The sequence below is a fragment of the Capricornis sumatraensis genome, chromosome 3, assembly GCF_032405125.1.
Source record: "Capricornis sumatraensis isolate serow.1 chromosome 3, serow.2, whole genome shotgun sequence".
In the NCBI taxonomy this organism is placed as follows: Eukaryota; Metazoa; Chordata; class Mammalia; order Artiodactyla; family Bovidae; genus Capricornis; species Capricornis sumatraensis.
The window spans coordinates 20,662,838-20,681,203 of NC_091071.1; the positions used below are offsets into that span (position 1 = coordinate 20,662,838).

General features: G+C 48.0%; 1 protein-coding gene across 1 annotated transcript; it reads right to left on the reverse strand.

Annotated features, from left to right (window-relative positions):
* Window positions 1-14,162: 14,162 nt before the first annotated feature.
* Window positions 14,163-18,124, reverse strand: CHP2 (calcineurin like EF-hand protein 2). Its single transcript, XM_068968315.1, has 7 exons — window positions 18,014-18,124; window positions 17,530-17,602; window positions 17,358-17,438; window positions 17,100-17,230; window positions 16,862-16,923; window positions 15,792-15,914; window positions 14,163-15,591 (listed from the first exon to the last, which is right to left on the reverse strand). The coding sequence occupies exons 1-7, from the start codon at window positions 18,078-18,080 to the stop codon at window positions 15,538-15,540; spliced, it is 591 nt and encodes a 196-aa protein (XP_068824416.1). The 5' UTR covers window positions 18,081-18,124; the 3' UTR covers window positions 14,163-15,537.
* Between the last annotated feature and the right edge of the window lie 242 nt (window positions 18,125-18,366).

The window sequence follows — 18,366 nt, forward strand, 5'->3', positions numbered from 1 at the left end:
AGTACAATTACAAAAACTCATATATGAAATTGAAGGAAAATCGGGGAGAATGTTTAATTAAAAGAAACACTTAATGATTAGAAACTAGCAGTGTCTCAGTAGATATAATAGCTTGATGATTAAGAGCTACCACCATGGATTTCACTTAGTAGCTCCATGACCTTGAGAACACATTACATTCATAATGTGGACTTAATAAAAAATACCTACTCACAGGCTTATTGTAAGAATTTAATAAGGTAATGCTTGTGAAAGACTTAGCTCAATAAGAAGGAACCGTTATTACTGATATGCCTTAATAGCTACAAATTAGTAAAAATATAATATTTCAAATGATATAGTTTAGAGTGATGTGGTTATTAGAAAACTTTGGTAATCAGTGAAAAAGGAATCTTAACATCTGTGTTTTACCCATAGGATATGTGAACTCCCCATTCAATTCCTTTGACAAAAGTCTATTGAGCATTTACAGACAACTGTTGGGTTCAGAAATACAGACACTGTTTCTTCTCTTAAGAAAACAACATTCTCAGGTGAAGGCCATCAGAAAGAGATAATTCTGGTTTGGATCACTTTAAGAAACTTCCAGTATTTCCGAACCCTGATGTCCATCAGGAATGATATTCTGGGAAGTTGAGTTTTTAAACATAGTCTGGTAGACACTACAGTTCTCTCCCAGATTCATTCTCCTCTCCTAAAAATCAGAACTTGTAGCTATGCCTTTGACCATCTCAAATAAAGACTACATTTCCCAGCTTCTCTTGCATCTAAGTAGACTAGGTTCTGGCCAATAGATCTGAGAGAAAGTAACACACACAGCCTCCAGCAAATGCACTGCAGTGGGAAGGTCTCTCCCTCTTCACCTTTCCTCTCTTCCCATTGGCTGGAAAGCAGAAGACACAGTGTGGGCCATTTGGCCCATGTAGTGGAGAACAGCTTGCTAGGAATGGCAAGACAGCAATGTGGAAGGAATCTGGCCTCCTAACAGACATCCAGAGCAGAGCTGTCATGCCATCTTTGACTTTTATGTGAGAGAGAAATAAATGTCTATTTTGTTTGAGCCATTATTATTCAGAGTCTCTGTCTCCTGAAAACAAATCTATTTCCAAAATACATATATACCAAATTCCTGGCCCTACCTCTGCACACTTTTATTGTAGGAGGCCTATGATGAAGCCCAAGTATCTTTATTTTTTTAAGTTTCCCAGGGAATTTATTCTGATGTTTCAACAGTTTGGGGAGCCACTGAGTTGCAAATGGCTCAAAAAAGCAATACTAGAAAAGGTATTGAATAATAAGTAGGCAAAGTCTTAACCAGGCAAAGTCTGGGAGGAAAAGTCAGTCCAAGGAAAGAGGAAAGCCAGTATCAGTGAGAAAACACATCGTGCCAGTGAGTATAAACCTCGAATGTTTAACCGCTTCAGTCATGTCTGATTCTTTGCTACCCCATGAACTATAGCCCACCAGGCTCTTCTGTCCATGGGATTTTCCAGGCAAGAGTACTGGAGTGGGTAGCCATTCCCTTTTCCAGGGAATCTTCCTGACTCAGAGATGGAACCCAGCTCTCCTGCATTGCAGATGGATTCTTTACCAGCTGAGCCACCAGGGAAGCCCAAGAATACTGGAGTGGGTAGCCTATCACTTTTGCAGAGAATCTTCCCTACTCAGGAATTGAACCAGGTCTCCTGAATTGCAGGCAGATTTTTTTTACCAGCTGAGCCACCAGGGAAGCCCAAGAATACTGGAGTGGGTAGCCTATCACTTTTCCAGAGAATCTTCCCAACTCAGGAATTGAACCAGGTCTCCTGAATTGCAGGCAGATTTTTTTTACCAGCTAAGCCACCAGGAAAGCCCTAAGAAGACTGCACAGGTAATGCTATCACAGAGGACCTAGACAGCTACCAAAATACTAGAACTTATAAGTTGTGGAAAACAGTTTAAGAGCTTAAAGGAGAAGAGTGATCCAATCAGACTTTTGCTTTTGTTTTAAACTGTTTTAACACCTTAGGACATTTGCCTTTATATGTTTATATAATTTTTACAGGATTTTCTGGGTGGCTCAGTCAGTAAAGAATCTGCCTGCAATGCAGGAGACACAGGAGACGCAGGTTCGATCCCTGGGTCAGGAAGATCTCCTGGAGAAGGAAATGTCAAACCACTCCAGTATTCTTGCCTGAAAATCCCATGGACAAAGGAGCCTGATGGGCTACAGCCCATGGGGGTCAAAAAGAGTCAGACACAACTTAGTGACTAAAGCACCATAATTTTTACAAATGGGGTTAGGATGTCTATATTGTTTCCTTTTAATGACAATAAATATTCGTCTGCAGCTTCATTCTAAATAGATAAATACCACCTCATTCTATGAATATGTATTAATTTTAACCAGTCCTATTATGATGGCTTCATTCTGCTTCAGTTTTAGCTAAGCTGGAGCTATATTTCCAAGAATTCCCTTCCCTATAGCCTGGGTTATAGTTGGCCATGAGAAAAATGTACGTAGGATTGGGCAGGCAGAAGTGAGAGAGCAGACTGAAAACGTGCTCCTAAGGCCGGTGTAGGGCTCTGCGGCCACTCACACGTATTGCAGGGCCTCTGCTGCTTCACTCGCTGGTGTGGGGCGGCGGCCAGGCCTGCAGCTCCTCTGGCAACTCTGGGTCTCTTTTGGCTTCTCCAAATCCTGAAAGAAGCAGGTGAAGGATGCCAGCTTCTCCTGCCAATTACTCACATCATCAAGACAGCAGGTGGTAACAGAGGCATGTTCCACTCTGTCCTCACCGGCTCCTGCTCATCTCTGCATTCCCCGACTTCAGGTGTGTTTTTTCTTCCCAGGTGTTGACATCAGGCCCAACACCAGATTCCCTCCCCCTTACATCCTGACTAGCTGACCACTGATGACCTCAGATGAGCCACGTCTGAGCTCTATAGTAAGTCCTTTAGTCCCTTTCATCCTTAGTGGTTGTACTTCTCTGGTGAAACTCCAACTGAACCCTAACCCTCTATGTTCATTGGGTTCTCTGGGAATCAGACACTGAGGCAGACAAAGGAATGCCGTTGGGAGAAACATCTGGGAAGATAAGACAGTGAGGAAGCAGGACTGGTCCAGTGGCGCCTCAGATAGCAACGCGAACTTGGCAAAGAAAGGTTCAGCCATGTCAGCAGGGAATCTGGAGCCGTTTCTGCTAGAGGAGCCCGGCTGATAAGCAAAACTCTCAGGCCCTTGCACCTTGCTCGGTCTTCAGCAGCCAGGACTGCCTCAGAAGAGCGTGGCCTCTGCGTGAGAGTAAGGTGGATCCCAAGCAGGTCAAAGCTGGAATCTGCCAGCCTCAGCACTCTCTGAAGTGAAGGGCAAGTTCATTCTTGAAGGGACCCCGCCGCGGCGCACCCCACAGCTGCCCCGCCCACAGGCACACGGTTAATTGATTCCAGTTTTTCATGCTGTTATAAACAAGACTTAGGTGAATAATCTGGTAGTTCAATCTTTTTGCACATCCATAATTATTTACTTAGGATTAATTCCTAGGAATGAGAGTTCTGAGTCAAAGAGGAGGGCCAGTTTTGAGGCTTTTGATTTATGAAAGCAGAGTGATCCTTAGGAGAGTCATGGTTTTAATCAGAGTTTAATGAACATTGAGGCTGAATATTTTTATATGATTTTGGACATTTGTATTTCTTTTTAAAATTGTCTTGTTCATTTCCTTGCCTGTATGATATTCATCTTTTTAAAAGGATTTGAAGGAGCTATTTATATGTAAAAGATTTTAACCCCATGTTTAATATATATTAATATAATGCAAAGGATCCTTCAGTTTGCCCTTTAACTTCTTTCATGTTTCTTTGGATACACAGAATTTTTATATATTTAGTACTATTAATAGTTTCCTTGGTGATTATTCTTAGAAAAGGCTTGGCCACTCAAGATTACATTAATATTCCATTATATCCTTTTTTATTTTAAATCATTTATTTAATTTTGTGATGTGATTGGGGGGATCTAATATATAAATATATAATGTTTTATCATACTGTATAAACTCTGTGTGTGTGTGGCTGTACTTTCTTTTTTGTCCCATTGGTCTTTCTGTAGCAATATCCCCATTGTCTTAAATATTTTGGTTTCAGGACTTCCTTGGTGGTCCGTGGGTAAGACTCCATGCTTCCACTGCAAAGGACATGGGTTTGATCCCTCATTGGGGAACTAAGATCCCACATGCCAAAAAAAAATGTTCGTTTTCATAATAAATATTAACTTTTAAAACATATGTTAAGTATATACAAATATATTAAGCATAGCATGTGCTATTTAACATAACTATGTTTTAATTATGTAGATTTCATGATGGCTATTAACTATTTCACATAACTATGTTTTAATAATATTTATTTCATGATCATGTTCATTGGTAAGGTAAGGTCCATCTTAAAATTCATTTTTGAAAAATATTCACCTCCCGGGCTTCCCTGGTGGCTCAGTGGTAAAGAATCCACCTACAGGAGACACAGGTTCGACCCCTGATCCAGGAAGGTCCCACATGCCTTGGGACAACGAAGCCTGTGGGCCACAACTATTGAGCCTGTGCTGTAGAGCCCAGGAGCCACAGCTACTGAGCCCACATGCCGCAATTACTGGGGCCCACATGCTCTAGAAACCAGACTCCGCAACAAGAGAATCCACCAAAATGAGGAGCCCACTCACCACAACTAGACAAAAGCCTGCACAACAGTGAAGACCCAGCATAGCCAAAAATAAATCATTTTCTTAAAAATCCACTTCCCTTCCCTGTAAGATTATGTGTCTGTTCCTAAATCCACATGTGACAAGTAAAAGATGGCCTTAAATCCTTTAAAACTCCTCTGCTCCGGAGAGGGAGTCCACCTCCTCTCCGCCTGTGGGCTCTGTGACTGGTTTGTCTGGTACATTATGGTGCAAGTGATGTTTCCAGTTCCCGGCTTTTCCACTTCCTGTCTCCAGGGACCCCGTCTCTGGGAGCCCTGAGCTGCCATGGAGGAAGCCCACAACCTTCATACTGCCATGCCAGGGAGCCCAGCCTTCAAGCCATCCCCACCAAGGTGCCAGACCTGTGAGTAAAGCCAAGTCAGACCCTTCAGACCAGCCTGTGACCAACCAAATACAACAGAGTGGCCTCAGTCAAAGTCAACACCACATGCTGCAGAAGAATTGCCCCGCTGAGCCCTGCCCTGACGCACATAATTGTCAGGTATAATAAAATGCTGGTTGTTTTAAGCTAAGTTTTGGGGTGACTTGCTATACAGATACTGTTCTATCATGTGATAGAACATCATGACTCCCTGGTGGGGAAGTACACTTTCCTGCCCTGTGGACCTCAGGTTGGAGTATGGCTTGCTTTGGCCAATGGTATCCAAGTAGACAGGTCCTAAGGCAGGTCCACAGAGAAACTTAGCCGTGTTTCCTGCAGATCTTTTGCTTCCCTTCTGCCATGAGGAAAGCCCCTGAGGGGGGCTGCTCCTTCAGCCTGGGTCCTGCAGCATGAAGCCATATGGAGCCAAGGAGGGTTGACCCACAGCTAACAACATACAAGATAAACAAGGAATAAACTCTTGCTGTCTTAAGCCATCAACATTAGGAGTTGTCCATTATCACAGTCACGTTTAGAATAATACGCGACACAAATGTTATTTCTCTCTTTTCGTCACTATTGGGAAAGCCCATGTCTCATGATAAAGTCTGAAAATGCCAGATATTCACTTCTCTAGCCTCTCTTACAGCTAGAGGTGTTCTTATTTTGACCCATGACAACTAAAAGACAAGCTATGAGGGGGATATACATTTGGAAAAAATTTTCCTCAATGATCAAAATAGATAGACATGAAAGGAGTTAACTTTAGCTGCCCTAGCCATTCACCTGTTCTAGACATTGTTCCTTTGATGATGTGATGGTTAGAGCCACAGCAGCCATTATGTAAATGGAATCAACAAAGCTGAGAATTAAAAGTCAATGTACTGAGGAATGGAAGGTTAAAAAAAATTTGGAGCTTTAATAAAATTCTTGAGCCACTCAACAACTCTAGAACTGTCTACCACCAAAAACAGTTTATAATGTGAGACAATTGTCTCAATTGTTAAAGCCACAGTTCGTTGGTAATTCTGTTTTTTGTAGCCAAAAAAAAAAAAACCAAACCCTAACTAGTATATAGTTACCTGTTGATTGAATGCAGCCCTTTTCTTCCCACAACAGCATTCTGATTTTCCTTTAAGGAATCCGTACCACACACACAATGCTCTGTATTTTGGTACAAGTGGGATTGCAGTCTCCAGCTCCTGGGGTGAGCACGTGACCAGTCTGGCCCATCAGAGTTTTACATCTGCCTGGCTATAGCGAGGTTTACTTCTTTCAGCTGAGGTTCACTTCTGGGTCTTTTGGCAGCCCTATTGGGAAAGAGGGGTTCACTTTGCATTGAGACTGCTGCTGGGGAACAAAACCAACACAGGAGGAAGCAGAGTGGAGGGTGGAAAGACAAATTTCTGATGATATCGTTGAGCCTTTGGGACCCTTTGCCAGGTCTCCCTTTGGACTGCTGTTTCAGTTATATGAAACAATAAACTTCTGTTCTTTCATAAGTTGGTTACAACGGAAAGACTCCTGACTGATACAGACCGGAGTCCTGGTTTACAGGTGGGGCCAAGGGGCCTCCGCTGAAGTAAAGCAGGGGTGGGGGTAGGGGTGAACTAGGGAAAGGATAAAGCATAATCACTCTACAAAGTACTGCTTTTATCTACCTCTTTCGTAGATATAAGAGGCTGAGGCATGGAAGGGTAAGGTTCCTTACCCAAGGTTGTTCAGTGAGTAATCAAAAGGATCCAGATTCAATCTCAGGCTTAGCAGAACTCCAAAACTCGTTATTTTTACTGAACCACACTGATTCTCAGGTTAGCTGTATAACCAAGAATCAAGTCTATATTTTGCCTTGTAAACATCAGAAGAGTTTTATTGGTGTTGGCTGGGTGGGGCAGAGGATAACCCAGAGTTTCCTTCTATTGTATTTGAGAGTCAAGTTCAGAATTCTTAATTACTTTCCTGATTAGCCATAATTAGCGTTACACAACATTTCTACTTAAGTGCTGCTCCCCAAGGCTCTTACACGTCACCTTGGCAAGGAAAGGGGATTTTGGAATTTTCATCTTGTTTTCAGGATATGTAGATAAGTTTTTCCAGAAAATTCCAGGTCAGCAAAAGCCCTTCCCAGCATCTCTGGTGGAACAGGCGAGGGTCAGCTTCAGAGCCTGTCCCACACCTCTCCAGGGAGCCCCTCTCCAGGGAGAATCCCAAGCACCAAGCCCCCAGCCCCTCCCTGCAGGACTGTGTTGTCTGAGTCCAGCAGGCAGCCAGGGTCACAAGCCCTGTTGCCAAGCTCACAGTCTTAACCAGATCTGGACACTGTCAGCAAGGGGCTGCTGCTCTTAGCGTTTCCAGCTCTGTAACAATTCATCTGTCGTCACGCACTGCTGCTTATCCTGGACCCGACCTGGTGAGCGGACTCACCACGTGGCCACCCTCTACCAAACCCAAGCTGACCGACCAGTAGCCCATCTGAGGAGCCGGATGCTCAACCCACCAAGGGCTACCTCCAAAATGGTCCCTGGACCCAGGATTGCTGCCTCCCAGTTCCCCCAAGCCAATGGATCCCAATGTGTTAGGAAAGGCATTGCTCATGTACCCAAGATGATTTTCCGAGATGACCCCACAGCTTTACATAAACCCAATCACTCAGTGACAAGATGGTTCTCTCTCTCCATCCTTCAGATCGTCACAGAGGAGTTGTGTTTCAGGCAGGTTTGTCTTTTACAACTCTTTAAGAAGGCAATGGCACCCCACTCCAGTACTCTTGCCTGGAAAATCCCATGGATGGAGGAGCCTGGTAGGCTGCAGTCCATGGGATTGCGAAGAGTCAGACGCGACCAAGCGACTTCCCTTTCACTTTTCACTTTCATGCATTAGAGAAGGAAATGGCAACCCGCTTCAGTGTTCTTGCCTGGAGAGTCCCTGGGACGGGGGAGCCTGGTGGGCTGCCGTCCATGGGGTCGCACAGAGTCGGACACGACTGAAGTGACTTAGCAGCTTAGCAACACTTGCTAATCTCCCTTTTTGACTTTTTTTTTTTTTTGGTTCCTTTGTATGTATTGTGTTTGTATGGTTATTTTGTTTATGGCAGTTTGTAATTTACAAGAGTAATATTCAGTTTCCTTTATAAGCTCAAACACATAAATTTTTAAACAAGTCGATTCATTGGCAAATAATAAGTGAATAATGGCACAGCGCGCAGAGACTGTATGGCAACAGTGCCGAGGGTGGCAAGAAAATCACTGACATTTGGCAGCTGCTGCTCAGAGCACAGGGCTCCCCGCCCATGTCATCAGGCACCCCCCTCCCCATGGAACAAATCCACAGGCTACTCTGTCAGAGTCGATATCAAGAGGGTGAGGTTCAACCAGTTTATACCACAGCAGCCGGATGGACACCCCACCCTCCTGCCTGACAAAGGTCTCCAACCTCTTGAGCTCAGCAAGATACAGGGGATTTCAGGCTGAGAAAAGGTGGGGGCGGTTTGCTCCCCCACCCACCAGAACAGCAAGTAGAGATTAGAGGAATCTCCCAGGCCTTCTGGGACCCTTATTGGTCAGGAGCACTAGTCACTGGTGGGCTTCCCAGGTGGTTCAGTGGTAAAGAATCCACCTGCAATGCTGGAGACACAGGTTCGATCCTTGAGTCAGGAAGATCCCCTGGAGGAGGAAATGGCAACCCACTCCAGTACTCTTGCCTGGAAAATCCCATTGACAGAGGAGCCTGGTGGGCTACAGTCCATGGGGTCACAAAGAATCAGACACAACTTAGCGATTAAACAACTAGTCACTGACACAGAGCAGGTGTGGAACCAGAGCCTACGGGCCAGCGTTTCTAAAAGTTCAATCTTTGGACCTCCAATATCAGAATCATGTATTAAAAATATACATTTCCCTGGAAACTCACGAGCTCTCAAGTGGGGTCGAAGGGTCCGAACTTTTAAATCAGATGATAGTTACCGCCAGGAAAATTTGAGAAACATTGTAATGGGGAAAAGACCAACTATAAAGAATGATTTCCACCCACCCACGCCCTCCCTCTCCTCTCCTTCTCTCTATGCCCATATCTTCCCCCAGAGTGCCTGGAAAAAATAACTACTCAGTGAGATTTATACCCTCCCCCTACCTTCCATTGGAGCCAAAAACCAAGGAAAACATCTCTCAGTCAAAAAGTCTTTGTTCAAGCAGAAGTCCTCGGACAAACACCCAAAATTTCATCAGAAATCAAACATCCTCTTTGCCCCCTCCCCTCAGCTGTGAAACTTATCTGTCAGAATCACATAATCAAAATGCGAAAGTCCAGGTGGGGTCAATGTACCACCTCAGATAATTCCACGTTCCTAGAGCCCCAAAGGTGCATAGTCTTTGCATGACCTCAAATTCCCTGGACTCAGAAAACACCAGGAGCTGCACAGACACCTAACCAGGGGCTCCTTCTAAGTGTCCCGCGGAGCGCCAGCAACACCAGAGGACCATGAGCTTGTGTTCTGGAAGGTCCAGCACATGTCAAGCTGAGTTTCTCCAGAGTGCCCTGAGACGAGGTTTGGAGAGCAAGGTGTCTGCTTGTGAGGTGACCCAGGAAACACTGGTAGGGGAAAGAGGGACAGGACAAAAGGAGCCAAATGGTACCATAGGAATAGGCTGATACCATGAGCAACTGGGGTCAAACCTGCTGGAGAGTCTGAGAGTGAAGAGAACATGCCCCTGTTGTTCCACCTGAGAGGTGAGGAAGCAGGTATTTAGCTTTCCATTTCCAGGTGGCACAGTGGTAAAAAATTCGCCTGCCAATGCAGGAGGCACAAGAGACGGGGGTTCAATCCCTGGGTCAGGAAAATCCCCTGGAGAAGGAAATGGCAACCCACTCCAGTATTCTTGCTGGGAAATCCCATGAAGAGAGGAGCCTGGAGGGCTACAGTCCTTGGGGTCACAAACCATCGGACACGATTGATCCCACTTCAGACAGTCAGTCCATCTCTCATTGGTTGAAAGCTGCCTCCACGGTCACTGACTCCCTGGCGCTTAAGCCAGCCCCTCTCACAGAAGCTGAGCACATGCTTACAGCAGGCAAAGCCCCCAGGACAGACTGTCACCCATGCTTGTAGGAAGCAGTCATTGGGGTTTGTTGCTCAAAAAATTAAAAATAGAACTAACATATGATCCAGCAGTCCCACTTCTGAGCACATATCCAAAGGAAACAAAATGGCTATCTTGAAAAGATATCTGCACTCCATGAGTTTTTGCAGCATTATTCACAATAATCAATCCAAATGTCCATCAACAGATGAAGAGATAAAAATGCGGTATAGGAGGCTGAGGTTGAGCACCACCACTTTGCACCAGGAATCCTGTTGGGAAGGTCTGGCGCTAGGCCACGTGCTGTCCTGGAAGCCAGTGAACTAGACTCAGCACAGAGGAAACAAGGTTGGACTTCACTTTTTATCACCCAGGTTCTGCTTTTATTCCCTGGGGATTCTGTATGGGCTTCGCTGGTGACAAACCCCTCCTCTGCCCTGGGTCCTCCTCCTTTGCCCTGTGTCCTGCTCCTCCCTGTGTGGATTTGAAGGGATGCCGAGGGCCTGGATCTTTTTCGGAAACTGCTTCCTGCTCAGCATGGATAGCCTGAGTGGAGGAGAGGAACTTCTCTAGGTCTGTGTGGTTGCTCCCAGGCCTCGGTCCTGACCAGTCTCATCCTCAGATGGACGATCCCCGTTTGTCTAACCTTTGGGAGACAAAGGACCCCAGACAGTTTAAGATCCATGGCCCAAATATTAGCAAAAGAATAACACTCACCTGTCAAAATTTTCCTGAAAATGCAGATCTCTAGGCCTTTGGTCCTGACCCAAGGCTTACGGTCAGTTCTGAGTCTCCCTTGCCATACTTGTTTCTCAGAAGAGAAGCTTCAGGTCAGACAGAGGGTCACACAAGTGGTCCAGGGGGTCTGGTCCATTTCCCCAGGTCATTTCTCCAGAGATTGGGGCAGAATATTAGGGCCTGTTGGATAGTGGAGTGGCCAGCACAGTGTACCAGTTAAGGGAAAATTGGGTGTACACCTTCAGTGGCTTCACTGATTGCCCTGAGGTCCTGCACCAGCCAATATTCTCCACTGGGTTTCTCTAGGGGGAGGATGGGGTATTACAGGCCAATTGGCCTGGTCTAATAAGGCCCTGGTCATTTAGGATCTGTGTCACAGGGGAAGGCTGGCAGAGAGGGTACTGTTTTCTACTGGGCCGTGTATGTCTGGGTTTTAGGTGGACTATCGTAGGACTGGCTCTGGTAGCTGGTCCTACCTGTCCCTGGGCCCAGATCTCAGGATTTACTCCAGGGATATGGACTTGCTCTGTGTGGGGAGGTTTGTCCTCTGTTACTAACATTATCATCTTCTGCCCCTTTGTCTAAGGGGACACCAGTCTCCAATTTGTCTCCCATTAGGTGGAGAGTAACCCCCAATTTGGGGATTACTTCTCAGGTGGCACTAATGGTAAAGAACCCACCTTCCAGTTCTCAGTAGGAGACATAAGAGACCATGGGTTTGATCCCTTGGTCAGGAAGATCCCCTGGAGGAGGGCATAGTAACCCACTCCAGTATTCTTGCCTGGAGAATGCTATGGACAGAGGAGCCTGGCAGGCTACAGTCCATAGGGTCACAAAGAATCAGACACAACTGAAGCAACTTAGTACAGACACTACCCCCAGTTCCTGTAAGATATCTCTTCCTAGCAGGAGTAGAGGGCATTCAGGGATGAACCGGAAGGAATGGGTGCACCTGTGTTCATACAGTTCACACTCTAGTAGCTCTATGAATGGCTTTTCTTAGGCCTTCCCTGACAGCCCCATAATTTTACAATTTTTTATGACCAAGTTTGCCTGATCCGGTTTTTGTTGTTGTTTAGTCACTAAGTCCTGACCCCACGGACTGTAGCCTGCCACGGAATTTTCCAGGCAAGAATACTGGAGTGGGTCACCATTTCCCTCTCCAGAGAATCTTCCTGACCCAGGGATCAAACCCGCGTCTCCTGCATTGCAGGCGGATCCGCTACCACTGACCCACCTGGGAAGCAATCCAGCATTCAGAACCAAGTAAGCGGCACTGGTGTCCACTAAGAATTCAGCAGTCTTTGCCCTTATATCCAGAGTCAGCCAGGGCTCCTTGAGGGTCAGTTGGAGTGCCAGCTTAGAAGCCTCCTGACCCCATCATTCTCCATCTTTTTGAACCATTTGCTGTCAAAGAGAGTAGCTGAGATTTGCATTTCCATCCCTTTTGGGGGGTGTCAAGGACATTCTCTTTTCCAGGTCCCTCTTATGTACATGTGGCACACTGATTAGGTCCTAGCTTCCTTGGCTTGCTGTCCCTCAGTGGGAGCCATAGGTCACTCACCAGAGTCAAGAGTCTCTGCGGGTGGTTAGTCCAGGTTCCTGTGCTGACTGGTTGATGTTGGAGGGCAAGAGCCAATAGCCAATAGCCCACTTCGGGAGGAAGTCAGGTCACTGGTCTCATGCCTCCCTTGGGTCCGTTTCATGCTCAGGTGTCTTTAGTGCCTTTTCCTGAACTTGCACTGAGTGTACTCATTCTGTTTTTTCATAAGTACCCATGATCTGGGTTTTTTCTTGGTCTCACCTCTTGGCTCACAGGGCTGCCCATGCTCCTTCACTAAACTGGAAGTGATGATGGAGAATCCTACTGTTGACCCCTGGAGGTCAGCAAGGACAGCAAGAAGCTCTGGTGCAGCTATGACATCGTGTACAGAGGTCAAGAGGACAGATCGCTGGCAAGACAGCAGGCAGGACTGCTGGGCTCCCTCTGGTCCAAGGATCCCCACTGTCCCTGGCGTCCAGCAGCATGGGAGATTGGCCAGAGACACCGGACAGACGCGCGTGAGTTTCAGTCTCTTATCCCCAGAAATGCCACAGTGGGAGGGACCCGCTCGAGGGGGCACAGTCCAGATGACTGTGGGGGCTATGCTGGGTGCACACCACACCTGGGTACCAGGTTGCTGGGCAGAGTGGTTCTGAGTTCGCCACCATTCTACCCCATAAGAGTGTACTCAGAGATTAGAGTCAGTCATCCTAACATGACCCTCCCAGAGCCACGCAGTCCTCCCACTAGAGCAAACTGGAGCCTAGGGGATTGGTGCAGGCCAAAAGGCCATGATCTGTCCTATCTAGGTCACCAAAACTTGTTACCAATGTCTTTGAGTCAGTCCTCACAGTCTTTCTGCCCTGTGTTGTTCGAGCCAATAAAATGAGACCAAGTTTGGTTCAGAAGCAAAAAAAAAAATGTGGTATACACGTTGTTGTTATTGTTTAGTCGCTAAGTCATGTCCAACTCTTTGAAACCCTATAGATCGTAGCCCGCCAGGAAAGCTGTGACAAACCTAGACACAGTATTAAAGTAGAGACATCACTTTGCCAACAAAGGTCCATATAGTCAAAGCTATGGTTTTTCCAGTAGTCATGTATGGATATAAGAACTGGACCATAAAGATTAGTGTCGAAGAATTGATGCTTTCAAACTGCAGTGATGAAGGAGACTCTTGAGATTCCCTTGAATCTCAACCAACCTTTGAATCCTAAAGGCAATCAACCTTGAATACTCATTGGAAGGACTGATGCTGAACCTCCAATACTTTGGCCACCTGATGTGAATAGCTGACTCACTGGGAAAGACCCTGATGCTGGGAAAGGTTGAAGGTAAAAGGAGAAGGGGGCACCAGAAGATGAAATGGTTAGAGAGCATCACCAACTCCATGGACATGAATTTGAGGAAACCCTGGGAGATAGTGACAGATAGGAAATCTCTGCAGTCAGAGAGTTGCACCCAGAGAGTCGGACGACTTAACAGTCCAAGCTGAGTAATTTTCAGAGATCTGCTGTACGATGTAGTACCCACAGTAAACAATAATATTGTACACTAAAACATGTGTTAAGCAGGTAGATCTCATAGTAAATGTTCTTAGTACACATTACGCTCATTAAAAAAAAAAAAAAAACAAAGGGGCACAAGGAAATTTTTGGAGATGATGGATATGTTTATTACCTTGACCGTGGTAATGGTAATACAAGGGTATACATATGTCCAAACTCACCAAACTGCATACCTTAATTATATGTAGTTTTTTGTACACCAATTATACCTCAATAAAGCTGGGGAAAAGTCATTGGCATACACAGTAATGGTGAATGCCAGGCAGCTGATATGCTAATAAATGTTTAACAACAGGCTCTTCTAAGCAGAAAAGCCCCAGACTGTTGCATCTGCCAGTGTCTATGATGTAAAGAAAGACTCCCAACACAGCAGTTTGAAGCCACCAAGTCTGACATCACTGAAGGCAGAGTCAGGAAGACAGAAGCACAGTTGGCTCCCATGTGCTGATACAAGACAACTCCAGCACAGGCCTGGGAAGGGATACAGGCAGGGTACCCACAGCATCTCCTACATACACAGCCAGACTTCTTCGTGATGGACATAGGATCTCCAGATTTTATGTGACTTTTATACTCTATTCTGTGAAATGCCAATGTTTGAACATCTTACCGTGAGAAAAAAGGAAGTACTCCCCAAACCTTTTAATTATCTCATACTCTAGGAAGATGTCTTCTTTATTATTTTTACATCACCTCTTCCCCAGCTACCCATCCTCATCACACTGGCAAATACCTATGAGATCAGAGAAAACCCATTTAAGAAACCAGACTTTAAGAATCCCTCCACTTGGTCAACCCAACAGTAATGGAGACTTCTTGTTTTGCTTGACCAATATCTTTTCCCCTTCTGATAAGAGCCTTTCATTTTCTTGAAGCAACTACCCCTTACCCTATCTTGAGTCCTCAGGCCTTACTTCCTGGCTTTAGTGGTTGGGACACGACACAGTCCTGGCCAAATAGAGAGTCCCATTCCCCTGGAGAAGGGACAAGGCTCCAGTGGGGCTAAGGACACTCTTTGCTTGGAACTGTTGAAAAAAGAAAATCTCTTCCCACGCTAGGAGGATGGAATCCTGGAGCTGCACGTGACCATCCTCCACCACAAGGAAAAGAGCCCTCCTGAGAATGAATCCAACACGAAAGAAAGTTGAGATGAGAGACAGAGAAAAACTGAGTCCCAATAGCATCCTTTGAGCCCTTGGATCCAGCTGTGCCTGAGACACTTCCAGACTTTCCCAGTTTTCTGAAGATACTTTCATACTTTTTCAATGTATGCGTCCATAAAATTCTTCTTTAACTTTGATTTGGGTTTTCGGTCACTTAAAACCACCAAGATTTCTGGCCCATTCACAGATCTGAGATCAGGTGAATTATACACATCCTTCTGGTTTTCTCTCCTTGGCCCTAAATAGAGCTCAGTGTAGATGTAAGAATACAGTTCACTGGGGCTTTGCCTCCCTGAGGATGAATCCCAAGCAGAACTGGTCCATGTAAGCTACCCAAAGGCACAACGGGGGTCACTTCAGAATCCGGATGCTCATTTTCTGTTCGATGTTCATCTTTTCTAAGGACTGGGGAGGGCGAGATGGGTGGTAGTCAAGAGGCTTGAATTCCAAACCTCTATCCTTCCAACCTCCTTTCCCACTCCTGAGGCCCCATGTTTCCCTGGAGCCCCCTCTCTTTATGCCTTCCTCCTTCCAACATAATCCCCCATGTCCACCTGTCCCAGGGACTCCTGATCTCAGCTCCCCAGGCCTGAGGGCTCCCTAACCTTGGCAAACTCCAGGAAGGACACAGCTCCATCCCCATCTTCATCCGCTTCCTGCACCGTGCGGTCGGCAATGCTCTCCAGCTGCTCTTCTGTCACCTGTACCCCAACCATCAGTCGGAGTGCCTGGGAGTTGGAGGAGGAGACAGAGATAGCCATAAAGAGGAGGCACAAGGACCATGAGCACCAACCCCCAAACCTTGTCCACATCACCCCAACTGTCAGCACCCATTTTGCAATCCATCTCTCCTTCACTTTTCACCCCATTCCACTCACTTCCCACCACAACCCCCAATAATTCTCATCACTTCTCCATCCAACCCCCCATGTGGCCTTCACTATCCTAGGTTCACCTCAGCAACATATAGCAAGTTCATTGCGTGCATGCTAAGTTGCTTCACTCGTGTCCGACTTTGTGCAACCCTACTGAATGTAGCCCACCTGGCTCCTCTGTCCAGGGGATTCTCCAGGCAAGAATAACTGGACTGGGTTGTCATGCCCTCACCGGGGATCTTCCCAACCTAGGGCTTGAACCCACATCTCTTGTGTCTCTTGTATTAGCAGGCGGGTTCTTTACCCAACCTTTATCTATCTTCCACCCCCTTCCCCACCTCATCCTTCAATTAGTCCCAAATCCATCCTCCACTCCATCACAGTGTTTCTCAGTCTCAGCACTATTGACATTTGGGGCCAGATAACCCCTTGTCATGGGGGCAGAGGGCCACCCTGTGTATTGTAAAATGTTCAGCAGAGTTCCTGACCTCTGCCTACTAAGTGTCAGGAGCACTACCCCTTCCCCTTCTTCATTCGCAACAACCAAAAATGTTTTTTAGATACTGCCAATATCATTCAGGGGGCAAACCCCCCCCCGCAACCCCCACATTGAGAGCCACTGATCTATGTCCAACCTCATACCGAAATGTTCCCCATTCCATCTCCCAACTAACCCACATTCCAACACCACTCATTCCCATTACCCACCCAAGACCCCAGTCATCTGCCTCTCCCACCCACAAACCATCTCCCCATCCTCCACAACTGGGTCACATCTCTTGCCCCTGCGTTCTTCCAACCTGCAGCATCTCATGCCTGGAGATCTTTCCATCTCGATCCAAGTCGTAGAGCTGAAAGGCAACTGGGAAGAAAGTGGGGGAGGGAAAGGATGGGTCTTCCCTGGTTCTCTTCCCTCAAAAGTTCATCTTGGGGGAGTGAGGGGGCAGGGCTCCCAAAGGGAGTACCGGGGGCCTGGGGCCTCTCATGGGGCGTGGTAAATCTGGGGTCTCACTGGGGGGGAGGGGGGCACAAACTCACAGCGAAGTTTGTTCATTCTGCTGTTGAGGGGCTCGGGTTCCTTGGGGTCCCGGTTTCCATCGTCCTCTTCATCCACAGGTCGAAAATGAGCCAGGATTCTGACAAAGCCTGGAAAGTCCAGTCGCAGACTCCTGGGAGGGGAGAGGGCAGGTGGGCAATGGGGCAGAAGCGGTGCTCACCGTGACCGTCCCTCTGCCTCTGGTCTTGACCTCCACTGACAAACTCTCACCTCCGTCTTCCCACCCCTGGGAGGCTTACCCGTCTGGGAAGAAGCTGTCTATAATGCGGTCGCCCAGGGGGTTCACGGCCAGCGCCCCGATCTGCTGCAGATCCAGGCGGCTGGAAAGACAAAGTTCAAAGAGAAGATGGTCAGGGAGGGGACAGGATCAGAAAGCAGAGGTGAGAGGTCAGAAGGTCAGCTCCTGCTTACCTCAGGTAGCCCTTTCCGGTCCTATCCAGCGCTTGGAATCGGTCGTACAGGCGGCGCAGACTGGCCTGCGAGACTGCGGGGCGGGGACAAGGGGCGGTAAGAAGGGGGTCGGGGGAGTAAGGTGGACGCTGGGGACGCGCCGGGATCCCAGGGCACGCGCCGTCCACCCGGCGGCCGCAGGGGGTGGGCTGGGGGCGGAAGGCTGGCTGAAGGGAGGGCTCCCCGGGGCCGAGAGGGCACCGAGGGGGCGGGCGTGACGAGACCCGGGAGATCCGGGAGACCAAAGCCACCCCTTCCATCCGGTGCAATGCCGGCCCGGGGCTATCCAGGCGCCCGCAAACCCGGAGCCGGGACCCCTGGGTGAACGCGCCCCCATCCCCCAGCGAGCCGGGCTGCCGGGATCTCCTAGGTTCCAAGCCCCGGGACCCCCACCGGAGCCGCCCGGGACCCCGCCGGGCCCCCGGACGCGGCGCGCCGCACTCACAGCCGGTCTCCCGCCGGAGGCTGTCCACGTCGGGGATCCTGGCGGCGTGGGAGCTGCGGGAGCCCATGGCTGAGCTGCCGCCGGGCCGCCGTCCTCCCCGCCCGCCGCCCAGGCGCGGCCGCCTTGTGGCCCCGGGGCCGAAGGCCGCAGCCTTGGCGGGGAGCCAAGCTCCTGAACCCCGGCGTTCCTTGCCTCCCACCCGCGACCCGGGCGAATGGAAAGCCGGGCCCAGGGTGGCCGGGTCAGCAGGGCGGGCGCGAACAACAGGCGGTTTCATCCCTAGACTCTGAGGTCGGGCGGGGCGGGGCGGGGCGGGGCTGGGCGGGGCTGGGCTGGGCTGGGCCCGCCCCCGC

Coding starts and splice junctions, on each gene's coding strand:
- CHP2 (XM_068968315.1), bottom strand. CDS start 18,080: ATGGGCTCCCGCAGCTCCCACGCCGCCAGGATCCCCGACGTGGACAGC. Junction 17,439..17,529: donor ACCGGAAAGGGCTACCTGAG/GTAAGCAGGAGC, acceptor TTGTCTTTCCAG/CCGCCTGGATCTGCAGCAGA. Junction 15,915..16,861: donor CCAGGCATGAGATGCTGCAG/GTTGGAAGAACG, acceptor TCCAACTCCCAG/GCACTCCGACTGATGGTTGG.